Source organism: Zosterops lateralis (genome assembly GCF_965231275.1).
Source record: "Zosterops lateralis genome assembly, chromosome: 11".
NCBI lineage: Eukaryota > Metazoa > Chordata > Aves > Passeriformes > Zosteropidae > Zosterops > Zosterops lateralis.
In genome coordinates this window covers 5,770,214-5,783,774 of record NC_139771.1, presented here as the reverse complement: position 1 = coordinate 5,783,774, position 13,561 = coordinate 5,770,214, and the positions used below count along the sequence as shown (strand labels likewise).

The 13,561-nt window shown below is 40.3% G+C and overlaps 1 protein-coding gene across 17 annotated transcripts in view; it reads right to left on the bottom strand.

Annotated features, from left to right (window-relative positions):
* The window catches only part of ATP2B2 (ATPase plasma membrane Ca2+ transporting 2), a 395,247-nt gene that overhangs the window by 76,843 nt on the left and 304,843 nt on the right, over positions 1 to 13,561 (bottom strand). For 10 of the 17 annotated variants that reach the window (XM_083869181.1, XM_083869182.1, XM_083869183.1 and 7 more), the window contains 5 exons: positions 13,251 to 13,376; positions 11,780 to 11,905; positions 8,347 to 8,439; positions 2,332 to 2,373; positions 356 to 520 (listed from right to left, as the gene is read on the bottom strand). In XM_083869181.1, coding sequence (XP_083725307.1) covers positions 356 to 520; positions 2,332 to 2,373; positions 8,347 to 8,439; positions 11,780 to 11,905; positions 13,251 to 13,376 — 552 coding nt within the window. Of the gene's footprint in view, positions 1 to 355; positions 521 to 2,331; positions 2,374 to 8,346; positions 8,440 to 11,732; positions 11,906 to 13,250; positions 13,377 to 13,561 lie in introns of all 17 variants that reach the window. The other 7 variants (XM_083869187.1, XM_083869188.1, XM_083869177.1 and 4 more) reach the window with 4 other exon arrangements.

Sequence of the window (13,561 nt, the reverse complement as noted above, 5' to 3'; positions counted from 1 at the left end):
TGATGTTTTGAGATGGTATTAGAGTTTCTGAAGCTGCATACTCCCAAGTTCTGAGGGGAGAGGAAATTAAATACATAATTACTGCGCATGGGAATATTAACTCCGAGAAAAGCTGCATTTCATTTTGATTCAAATATTCATTACAATCCAAGTTGCCCAAAGCTCCTTGACAGTCAAAGCTGATTTTTAGGAGAATAAAAGATCTTCAGCACCACATACTCTCCTTAGAACAGCTTTGTGATGACCCATTTCCAAATCTTGCAGTTAAAAAAGAGCCTGTCCCTTTTCAGAACCATTTGCTTGCCAGTTCTTTGCCTCCTGTGCCCCAGAGGGGTTTGGTGTCCCCCAGCCATACCTGCTTTGCCAATCTGCACTGCCAGCTTGGTCAGCTTTCCCTGAAGGACGGATTTCTCTTTCTTGTGCATGTTGGATTTCTTCTTGTCCTTGTCGTCTCCCTCTCCCCCTTCCGCGCTCTTCAGCGGCTGCATCTCCATGGCAGCAGCCCCGTCCTGCTGCTTGGCTGATAATGCAGAACAAAAACTGTTACTCCAGAGCTTCAGCCCTTCCTTTTCTCCGTGTTCATCCTGTCTGGATCCAGCCAGCATCACCGGGGCTGGCTGGGACAATCTCTGCCCTTGACTCCTATGCCAGGCCCTGGAGACCCAGTGGGGCTCTGCAGGACACAGCACATCCCTCAGGACACGTGGGGATTTGGGCTGGAAAATCCAAACAAATTGGGTTTATCCTTCATTTTATCCCCACCCATGACACTCCGGGCCATGCACATGTATGCCACTGAATGCCTTGGATGTGACTTGGCAGTGGCAGCATCAGCACTGCAGAATTCCCTGGAGTAGCAGAGCTCAGGTGCTCTGACAGGTCCATATTTCTCTGAATTTTGGGATGGAAAACCCAAACAAATTGGGTTTATCCCTCATTTTTACCCCCACCCATGATGCTCTGGGCCGTACACATATATGCCACTGAATGCCTTGCACATGGCCTGGCAGGTGGCAGCATCAGCACTGCAGGATTCCCTGGAGCAGCAGAGCTCAGGTGCTCTGACAGATCTGTATTTCTCTGAAATTTGGGATATCTCTTAGAATGCAACGCCCCCTCATAATCACATTTCCAATGCAGACATTTTGAAGGCCATGTGGCTGCACAGATGGCCCATGTGTCACGTCCCTGGGCTGCAGGGGCACCTAGGTGACGAGGGGACCACACTCTGCCATCCACCACTCCAGAAAATCCCTGAGTTATAAAGTTTCCTCAGCATTCTGTGATCAAGTAACTCAACCCATGGGTCTGATGGTGGTGGCATCACCATTTCCCCAAAAAACCACACAGGGTTTCAGGGCTGATCCCTCCTTTCCTGACAGAATGCCAAGAGAAGGAAACTTTATATTGACGTGTTTCTGGAAGGCAATGACATTGCAGTGGATATATGTGCATGTGTCTGGTTTGTACTGAGCACAATAAATAAAATAGGATGAGATGAAACAGCTTTGCTTTTGTGAAGAGATTGTACAAGACCGTGCTTGTTTGACCTGGAAATCTAATTTATCTACCTAGCCTGAATGCTTATTATTTAATAGCATTTTATTTGGTACTTTTGTACCATGAACCTCTGAGCTTCTCTATCCAGTTTCTGAGCCATCACCTTTGTAATGTTCAATATTATCTGAGAAGAGAAAATTATCATTTAATTTGGTGTAACCCAAAGAACTCTTGATAGCTGTGTCTTATAATAAAAAGGGAACCATGACTTTGCTTCAGAGAAAGCAAAATATCGATTCCAATTTCTTCCTGACGTTGTATATTAAATAAGAAACTCCTCAGACTCTCAATCTTCCTGTTGTTTATCCTTATAAAAAGGCTTTTACACTGCCAGATAACACTTTGGCTTTCAGTTTCCTTTTCTTATTGCCTTGCCTTTTCCCTGCAAATGAAGAGATGTCCAGACAATGCCATCAGACACCAGAGATGATGAGACATAAAAAAACTGGGCTGGAAAACCACTAACAACACGTAGGATACACAACTTGCACAGGAAAAATTAATTCAAATGAGCTTTGTGAGATGAAAGCAACACCTATAAATGGTTCATTTAAAATCCTCCTGTCCTAAACCTCTGCAACTCGTGGAAGTTACAATCTCTTGGGTAGGTTTTTGGTTGGGGTTGGTTGTTTGGGGGTTTTTTGGACACTCTGCACGAGCAATAAGGGCCAGTTTCACACACAGGCACAGATCACAGGTTCTCACTGCACTTGGGGACAGGATTGAACTACATGCTAACAACACAACTTCCTGAATAGGAAAGAAGATTACCTTTGTTCTGGTTGTTCTCCATATTCCCATCCTGCATCTTGCCTAAATGATGAAAAATTCCAACAGACAACAGACAGTAAACAACCTTCAGCCGAGACAGAACAGGAAAATGGGAATTTCTATCAATGGGAGACAAAAAGCCATGAGCACATCACGGGCACCTGGGCACCATCCCCTGCCCTCACACCTGCACTCACACCAGGAGCCAACCCAGCTGGGCACATCCAAGGAATTCCAGCCAAGCTCAGGGCTGGAACACGTTAAATCCTAAATATCAGCACGTATTTTTGAGGAATCTGCATACATTCAGAGGGGAAAACTAATAAAGTGGATCTGGTGGAAAGACGAATGGGAATTATAGTCCTGAGCTAATGTTTCAGAGGGCTGAGACTTAAAAAACTCTGGTACACACCAGTGTAGTGTATGACTTTCCTAATGTATTCCAGAATTAAATTAATCATGTTACTAATTTGAGGGAAAAAAATAGAAACAATAGTGTTAATAAATCTAAATAAATAAATAAAAATGTGAATCAGGTAGGATTTTTAAATTACATTTTTCTCACTTGGTTGTACTAATTAGCAAACTTCTTCTGGAAATACAAGTGCCAGGTGACTTAAATTCAGATTTATCCTGAACACAGATTTACCAAGTGCCTCTTTAATTTCCAGCTTGACATTTTATCCACAAGCAGTTTTTATCACAGCAAAGTCCTTATTCCTCTGTGTCTTTTTTTTAACTGGAAATGTCATTAGAAAGTGTGTATGAGCTAAAAATGGCAAAATGCACAAATCACGTACAGAACTTTGGTATTCAGAATAACAACTAAAGATTTTCAAATGTATCCAAAATTTCTTGGTGGGATCCTTTATGAAATTTTCACAGTAATTATATGAATTTATGGAAAAGACTACAACAAATATTATTTCAGAATGGATGACAGTGTCTTTTGGTAGTTATGTAAAACGAACAATAAAAAATGATGCTAAGGAAAATTGAGTTAAAACACCATTGTAGGATTGTTGACACGTTCTAATAAGAAATGTATCATCAGAATTTATTAAAAAATGTGGAGCAGCTACATCTTGTTCTTCTGACTGCTTTGTGGATTAAGTTTTTTCACTCTACTGTGTATAAGGAATAACAAAATGGAAAAGCTAAGATGCATCTCTTGATGTTGGTCTCTGCACTAAGTGGGAGAGAAAAAGTGACTAAAATCAGCCTTGTATTTGTCAACAATAGTCCCCAGTGTCACTCTGGGGAATCCCAAAGCAGAGCCAGGGAAGGGACATGTCATGACCTAAAATCATCTCCGAGCTCAGGTGAATTATTGCAATGAACCACTGATCATCAGCTACTTGTCTGTGTTTCTAATTCTGTTCCCATCTTGGAAATAACAGGACTTTTAAAAATTCAGAATCCACCTCCCAGAGCTTTACACTTTGCACAAGAGATTAATCCATGTACCTGAGCAAAACCAAGCTCATTTTCACAGTGAAATTCCCTATAAAACCTTTGCCTGTGGGGCACAGTTGGACTCAGTACCTGCCTGGTGGCTGTTTTTCTTAGAAGGGCTTTTAATAAAGTTACTGGAAGACATAAAATATCTCTGGAGATTCAGATTTCTGGCTGGAGTTCTTTCCTAAGAACTGGAAGGCATTAATTTAGAGCAGGCAGTCTGCTCGATTTCCTGCTCTAGACATCCTTTTGCAGAGTGCAATTCCAAACGTTGGAGTGGCAAAAAACCATTGAATATTCAACTTTCAGAAAGATAAAAATCACCAACAAAACCCAAATGTGACTGTCCCAGGGATTATTTTTCTTTGTAAATTAAAATATGTAATTTTAGGACATACATTTGCTATTTAAGAGAATACTTATCATAATAAATTGCACTGACAATTGACTGGCTACCTGAAAATAGCATACACAAAATAAACAATCATTAACAACAGTTTAAACTCAGGTATTTAAAAAATACATTCTTAATATTCTTTTTTCAGGTTATTGAGTGAGGGAAGTCATCACAAGTAGTCACAGTTCAGTTATTTAGACAGAATAACAAAGAAAAGGTAATTTGGGTAGTCAAGATAAAGAGAAGGAATCTGTAAACTATTTATATCTTTCTGTGCCAAATAATTTTAAGGCTGCCCTTTGCTATAAAATAGGAAGAGGGAAATGAAGGCAGAAAGAAAGGTGACAGAATCACCACTGCTGAGAGATCCTTCCTCCTTCCAGGTATAAACACTCTCCCATCCTTCTGTCCTCGGGGCACTGCTTAGAACCATCAAAAGGATGAGTATTCATTCATATTTTGATAGCATAATGTGAAATAGTTCTTTAAAAAAATAATATTTTTCACATAATTCTGAAAATATTTTCTTCTTTTCTGTTTGGAATAATAAATAAAATAAATGTTGTTTGGGCTGGAGAAATCCATCTGAGCTTTTCATCACTTTTCTAAGCAAGGATGAAAAATCAGAAGGTTTAGAATAGCATTTCTAACACCTTCATTCTGCAGCGGATTTGAAAGTTCTGAATTTAAATATAAAATTTTTTTTGCATGCCTTTGCCTCACAACAATCCCTATATATTGGAAAGGACTTGTGGCACCTTTACTGACTAAATGTTTATTCTAAAAGCCATGGACTTTACCAAATAAAATTCCCAAGAAAAGCTTTTACCTGCTGCAGCCCTCGAGGAAGGGCCAATGACACAGAATAACAAAGTCCTGCCACTATTCTGGAAATTTTTTCCCTCACTTGGGAATTATTTCTAAATTGGAAGAACTTCTCAGAATCAACCAAAGAAAATAATGGGATTGTGTTCCAAGTGCTGAGAGGGAACCACTGCATCGATCAGGAAGTTTTAGATAATTCTTCTATGCATTCAATAAATAACTTCACTTACAATTCAGAAATACATTAAAATATAAATTGAAATTGTATTATAAATAGAAAAATAATATTTAAATAAAAGTTCAAAATGCAAATTGCTTTGCAGGAGCTGAAGTAGTTTAGTGCCTACACTGGGATCAGCTGTAGATGCAAAATATTCCAGCAGAGATTTCTCTTACTCTGATAAGGCATTTCTATACCTGTTCTATATTTTCTGAAGACACATTTAAGTAGCAAATTCTCTGGGTAACAAATGCCAAAAATACCCCAACAACCCACCCTGGAAATTCTTACTTAGGAAAGTGGCAGTGCTCTACTGGAAGGAAATCAAATTTGGGGTAATTAGCTCTACTAGAAGGAAATCAAATTTGGAGATAAACAAGCTGTAAACAGTGATTGCTGCTTCCCTGATTTTCATTTTTTAAAATTACCTTTACTAAATATAATACTTTGGAAGGGGATGAATTTTCCTGAATTACTACCTTTCTGGAAAATTTTCTTTTATGGCCTTACCTTGCAGCCTTTCAAAAACTGAACATATTGTCCATAGTTCTGACAATGGGATCAGCAGCAATTCTCTGTTTTGATCTCAACTCCTAAAACTCAACAGGATTTATAAGAGTTCCTTTGGTACAGCCCATAATACACAGGCTGGGTCACAAAGTAAATGAATTTATCACTACAGGCTCCCTGGATAAAAACAAACTCATTCTTTTCTGTCAATTATGTATCAGCAATTAAGAATAAAAATATTTAATCTGAAATCTAATTGGTTGATTTTCAAGCAACAACATTTCCTGAGCTTGCTACTTATTTAAATAAATAATTTTTCTTTTCTTATTTTAAGATATTTTCTACACAAAGATACTAGGCTTTAGGTAAAATTCTTGTTCCCCGTCACACCTCAGGAAGAATTTTCAGACTTTTTTTTTTTTTTAAATAATTTCATCCAGACCAAAGGAATATGTAGATGAATTTGGGCTCCTTGCTTTGTAACTTATCCTCTCATTCCTTTCTCCCCTCCAAACCATATTTACATTTTAAAGTATTTAACTCATCAGCAGTGCTAACTGAGAAATTACCAGAAACCTGGCACTGGCCATTTCCCAGATAATTCTAAAGCACTCAGAGCTAACTCTGCCTGCCTGAGTTCTCCTCTGAGCAGCTGGATTGTGGAAAGCCTCTCCTGTCCATGTTGATCAAAGACCAGCAGAATTATTGAACTGCCTCACCTCAGAGGAGCTAAAATCCAAAACATCCTGAACTGCAAAAAGAAAAAAGATTCACTCCACACTGCAAAGCCCCGAGTTCGTATTGTCAGCTCCAGGATAAACATGGACAGTAACTGCTGCTCCTGACTGGAGAGAGGCTGATGGAAAATCACATCCCTAATTCCGACACTGATCTAATATCCCCTGGAACTCAATTTCCTCATTAAGCTCAGCATTAAGCCCAAGCACAACAGGGATTTACCAGGCAGCCCCTGCTCTGAGCAGAGCCCAGCATGGAGCAGCTCAGGGCTCATCCTGCACCTGCTGAGCACCAGCAGAGAGGGGCTGAGCACCAGAAGAAAGGGGCTGAGCTCTGCTCCCGCCCCTCCTCTGCAGCATGATGAGGATCCTGTGGGACTGATGAGGATCCTGTGGGATGAGCAGCAGTGCTGAGGATCCTGTGGGACTGGAGGAAAATTGGTTTACACTCACCAAAGTGGAATTAGTACAGAATGGTTCAAGTTGGAAAAAAAATCTTAAAGCTCATCCAGTGCCACCTCTGCCATGGGCAGGGACACCTTCCACTATCCCAGGTGCTCCAAGCCCCATCCAGCCTGGCATTGGACACATCCAGGGGCAGCCACAGCTTCTCTGGGCACCCTGTGCCAGGGCCTCCCACCCTCACCAGGAAAGATTTCTTCCCAATATCCAATCTAAAGCTACTCCCTGCCAGCTGCTCTATGACAGGACCTCAGCACCCTCAGAGTAATGGAGAATAAAACACATAGAATTCATTCTCTGGTCTCTAAGGAATCCGGAACCAGCATGATGGAGGTCCCTGCCATGCAAGGAGATGTATGGGTTGTAAATCTTAATTTTCCAGAATGGCTTTTAAATCTGGTTATATGTTTCTCTTAAATGATTTGAAAATAGGCTCAAAGATTTCCTGTGTCACTGTTTTAAATAAGATCCTACAGCAGTAAATCCTTGTTTAGCACTTGATATTGCCATCGGAAACTCTCATTTCACATGTGAGATGCAACCTGCATGGAAAACAAACTTCTTTCCCCAACATGATGAAAAGTAGGATGACTTTACTCGGTATTTTTGGCGCTGCACAAGAGTGAAAGGTTGCTTGGCAAATAAAGGCTCATCTATCTGATTAGCAGCAAAATACAGCTGATGCCTACACTAATATTGACCCATTCAATCCAATTTAGCCGTGGAATTTGTCTGTTGGGAGAAACACCAAAATATTCGAGTGCTAACAAGAGGGGTCAGGAATCTGTCCTGGGACACAGCCAAAAGTGGCTGCAGGAATGGGTTGGTTAGGGTTTAGTTAACACAGGCAGGCTCAGGAGAAGATCACTGAGGGCTCAACAAATACCCACAAAACTTCTAAGCCCCTCCTGAAAGAGATGCTGAAAACAGCAAAAGTTGTTCCTAACCCAGTGTTGGTTGAAATGGAGACAGATCCCTGATCCCTCTCTCAGAACTGCGGGAGGAATTATGAGAGTGAAAAAGAGGAGAAGCAGAGAGAATTCCTTTCTCATGGTGCTCCTCTCCAGATCTATGGTGAATAATGAAGCTTCATAATAAAATTTCAGGTGATTCTGCCCAAAAGCTTTGAAACTGGCCTGACCTGACTCCTTATTTTAACTGCAGTTTTAATGGCAAATAGACCAAAATTCCACATTCTGCCCATGCCAGGCTGAATTGTGAGGGAATGAAGCTGCAGCATCCCTGTGGGCCCTGTCCCAAGCCCCTGCAGAGCGTGTGGAGCAGGATCTCTCAGAGGGCAGTCACACACACACACAACATCTGTGCAGGTCAACCAGGGGAGAGGGAATTTGACACAGTCAGGAGAGAAATCCATCAAATCAGACAAGCCGGGGGTTGTGACGTACCATTGACTAAGCTGGCATTTGCATTATCAGTGGCATTTGCACCTGCTGCACCATCTGTGGCTGGAGGAGGGTGGGAGGAGGGATGGGAAGAATCTACTGAGCAATAATGGATAAAAAACAAAACAAAACAAAAAAAAAAGCACAAAACAACACAAAAACAAAACAAAAAATAATGAATAAATAATAACAACAACGCGAACGTGACAGAGCGAAAAGCCTCAGTGGCTTTTGTTTGCTCCCAAAATCAAAGAGTTTCAAATTAATTAACACAAATTTCCAAAGCAACGTGGCACTGGGGAAGTGTCACAAAATAAACTGAAAAACTCAAATAATAATAATAATAATAATAGTACAATAATAACAATAAAATATAAATAAATATGAAACACATTTAGCAAAGTTAAAGGAGTTGGTGAGAACTGACTGTACACAGCTCTTTGTACATTGTTTTAGTCCTTTTATGTCTTATTTTTTGTACTTTAATGTACTTTATGCCCTTTTAAAGTGGTTGAAATGTTTCCTTTGGAGTTAATTTACACAGTGCACGGGTAGCTTTTAAATTTGCATTGAAACATGTGTTATGTCTATATCTGTACATAGTTCTGCATAATAAAATAGTGCATATTTTATATGTTAAATAATTTTTCACGTTCTCATTTATCATCACTGATGCATTCCAGTGTAACAGGGCTCAATCCATGTCCTGCCATCACCCAGGTAAAATGCACATTGATCTGAGCAGAAACATGGAATTTTCCCATATTTTATGTGGAAAAGGCAAATATAGTCTTGAGGAGAATAATGGGTTCTTTTAAACCCAGATAATGGACAGGGCACATTTCCTGGTTTGTGGTGACATGGAGGAAGAATCAGAAAAGAAAACCCTCTTCTTCTTTTCAGCAATTTCCCACATATTAGAGAAAACTGGACAAAAATCTTTCCTAACAGGAAGGTGAAAATCTTGAAGAAGGTTTTATCATTTTACTACATTTTTATAGTATAGTTTTTATAGTAAAGTTCAATAAAATCAGTCTCTGCAAATAATAAAATTTAATTTGTTTTGCTTCTGGCGGTTAATTGCTCACAATAGAACCAAGTCCTCCCATGACTCCTGACTGAGACTCTCAAACCGCCCCAGTCCTTGCCCCACAGGGATTATTTCAGGCTGTACTGGGTTGGTACTGCAGAAGAATGGGTTGATTTTATTTACAAACGGCAAATTGGGAGAAGAAAATAAACAGCTCCCAGGATTTAAAAACACACCCTGTGCCACTGCATGCAGGGAAATTTCAATTGCAAATTTGATTACTGTGGTGGCAACGACTTTAAACTGTTTTGGTGACTCGTGCTTGTTCTTTATTCCGTTTGGATCCCAACCCCAACCAGCACAGCGTGAGCTGTAACAGCAAATCAACTATCCCCCGTTAAATACTTTGCAATTTACTGCTGGAGAACAGCTGATTATTCAAGCTGAACCTCGAGATTTGCCACACCAACAATGCCTGCACACCAAAAGATCTGGCACCAGCAATCCCGTTGATTTAAAATCATCCTTTAATTTCAACTTGACTGATTCAAAGGTGATTATTTCAATCAGCAGTTCCCCCCCTCATCTGCACCGTTGGATGGGGCACAATTCTTACCCTACCTGGAAGCTGCTGTTCCTCCTCCTGTTTCACACCTGCGTGATGATTTTTAAAGTGTTAATGAACAATAAAAGCGCACACCCACAGGGACTGAAAGGGGCAGGATTTCTGAGAACGGCACATTTATGTACCAGAGGTTTTAATTCGAGTTGGTGCCACCAGCTCTGCCCAGGCAGAAGCACAAAGCTGCCAGGAGCATCAGAAAATGTGGAGGAATTCTCTATATGATGGATTTTTTATATTACAGTTATTTCTACAGAGAGCCATATTTAATTAAATTCTGTGACTGCATCCAAGTTCTAACACACTTCTGCAGGAATCTGTCTCTGGGTAAGTTACAGCCACGATGTGGGGAAAACTCCCTGATTTCCCTTTTCCTGCCTTTCCAGGCTCTTCCTGGTGAAACCTGAGAGAACCACCAGAGTCCTGATCCCAGCCCAGTTAAAGCCAGCCCAGGGAGCTCTCCCATCACTCTGGGGTGAAGCTGCTCCTCCTCTCCCCCAGACCTCACCAAGGCTCTGAACCACAGCAAGACCAAACTCCAAGATGCTGCTCAAAACTAGCCTGGCATAAAAGAGTTTTTGCTTTGTGGAGTTTCAGCCTTTCTCCTTTTAATTCTCCTGGAATTCTCCCCGTGCCTGGCAGCTATTGTGCATTTCTGTGCAGAAATGAAATGATAAACATTTCATTAGGTAAAAAGGGATTTCCTCAAAGCAGCACGGAGTCAAAGGCAGCCATTTGTTGAACACACTCAGAAATGGAAATCGTAGGTCCTGAAAACCATTTGAATTTGGCCTTCCTATCTGCAGCTGCAAAGAAAAGGATGGAAACAAACAAAAAAAAAATTCAAAAAAGGTGGAATCGTCTTGCCTGACAGATAGCAAAAAATAATGTTCAGTAAAGCTCAAACTGCTTTTTTATATTAATAGTGAAAACCACTAGAAAGAGCAGAAATGTCTGAAAAATCTGTATTAATTTGCCCTTAATTGTGTCTGAAAGACAAACATTCTTAGGACAGACTTGGAATGAAATTGTGGAAGCAGAACAACTTACGAGACTGTGTGAAGAAAAACTGGAAAGGACAGACATTAAATCACATTCCTGCTTAGTGTGCAGCCCATCAATTAGCAAATGCTTATGACATCACACTGTAATAAGGTGAAAAGTCTAAAGAGGCTTCTTGATTTCATTAACTGATACAAGACATGAAAGCAAAAGTGTCTGCTAACATTTACTGCTACATTCTTGCCTTTTACTATTCTTAACTCGACCTTTACACCTGAAGAAATTAAAATGCCTCTCAAGTCAGCCCCTGACATTAAACAACTGGCCTGGCAAAGAGCCACAGCTTATCTTTATTTTAGTTCTGAAGCTCTAAGACAGATGCTATTTCCATGGCCAAGGGTTGTTCTTTTTTCCTGGGGCAAAAAAAAAAAAAAATTAAATTGATAGAAAAAGCACAAAATCTTAGCAAACTGTAGGTGAGCATGGATTCATGTAGAGAAGCCACAGCAACTGGAGCATGCCCAGATATCCCCTTGCACTTCATATGGACTGGGAGCCTGCAGTTTCACACTGGAAAAACATCTTGTTACCCAATGGGTTTATTGGTTAACAGCCTCTGCTGTTTTTCTGTGTGATGTGGGATGATAAAAATGTATCATAAAAAAAAAAAAAAAAAAAGGCAGTTTGAAAAAACCGCATTTATTTGTCAAGAGCTGAGGAGAGCTCTGGCTGCACAAAGCCCAAGAGCTTTCTTTGGAGCATCCTGGTGCTCGGAGATTTACCTTTCTTGTCTTTCTTCTCCTCTTCTTCTCCCCCAGCTCCCAGCAGAGTGAAGATGATGCCAGTCTGGGAATTCACCCCCACAGCAGTCACCAGCATCCTCCCAGAGCCTTCCATGACATGGGTGCCTGAAAAGAGGCAAGAAAGGTTACACAGAGCTCAAAATAAATGTAAAAAAATGGTGCAAGGCTTTTCTGACAGTATTGAGAGAGATTTGTAATATAAACCTGTATTGAGGGGTATTACCCCATAACCAAAATAAACCCTCTTGCGTATTATTCTCAACCAAGAATTAATGCTTAAGGACAAACCTCAGGCTGCACATCCATCACCACCAGATTCTCTTTTTAAAAGAAATATTGTCACTAACCAAGTTTGTCTTTTGCAAGAAAACAGTTTCAGCAGAACATCAGAAATACACAAATTAGGCCAGCCATGCCCTGCCCCCCCCCCCCAAAAAAAAAAAAAAGAATTCTATTCAAACCTAAAGATCAGAAAATATCTTTAAAAGATCATAAAATTTGGTTGGTTCAGTCAGCAAAGAAAAGCTCTGAAACCTTCCCGAGAAATTTATCAGAGCCTCCTTTAAGGTATGTCACTATTTCCAAGTACATTTTAATTAAAAACTTGCTATTTGCATCCCTGTGTTTTGTTCTGAGGGAATCTTCTCCTGAATTGGATGACAAAGGGGGATAAAAATATCCTCCAAAAAGCAGCATTGGCTCCTCCACTCCCAGAGCAGCTTTTCCAGGAGAACAGGACCCAGCATAGCCCCAAGTGCCCTTGAGAGCTGCAGCAAGTCTTTTCCAGCACATAGGACTAGACTCTTTTATCCTTTAGTGCTTCTTTGATGTGTCTATAATGTCCCATTTATTAAAGTTTTACACTCATAAGTTCCCTTCAATCATTTGCTAATTTCTTACTCTTCACGATCACAGTTATTTGCCTTTATCAATAGCATAAACCCATCTGCCCTACAGACATCCCTAACTCTAAGGATCTTTAGCTTCCTTGGTCTTTACTCACTTTCTCATCTACTTCTGAGCAAAATCCACAAATACTCAAGTTGTCATTAATTGTTTTTTTAAATTTTATATTCCCCACTAATATTTCCATTGGCTATTTGGGATCTTTAAGACTGAAACTAAATTGTCATACTTCTACATACAAATATAGTCCCACAAAGGTGAATAAAGAATAGGTTAATTTGCACATTCAGATAGGAAAAATTTTAAAATATCAAATACACTTGTGTGAATAAACAAAAAAACCCCACATAACAATTTTTGCAAATGAATGTGGGTTTGACAGGTTCATTTTTCCTTTAGGTTAACATCAAGACAACATTTTGCCCAGTCACACCCATCTTCACCTGCAGAATTTAGCCCTAAGACACATCAGATATAATTATTATCATTTCCTCCTATTTCTGCACACCTGGAGGGGGCAGAGAGGAGCTGGGGCAGGTTTTACCTGACAGCAGCATCGGATCCTTGTCCACGGACTTGCGGACCTGGTCGGACTCTCCAGTCAAAGAGCTCTCATCGATTTTGAGATCATTCCCTTGGATGAATATCCCATCAGCAGGTAGGAGGTCACCTGTGGGCAGAAGGTGACATGGAAAACCACCGTGAGATTGCTTTCATAGTTACACGATGAGTTTTGTTATAAAATCACAAATAATTGCATTTAGAGGTGAAGTGGAAGCAGAAAGGAAGGAATTGACTCCTGATTCTGTCCACATAAGCCACAGTATTGCAACCTTGCAAGGAAAGGCCTTTCAT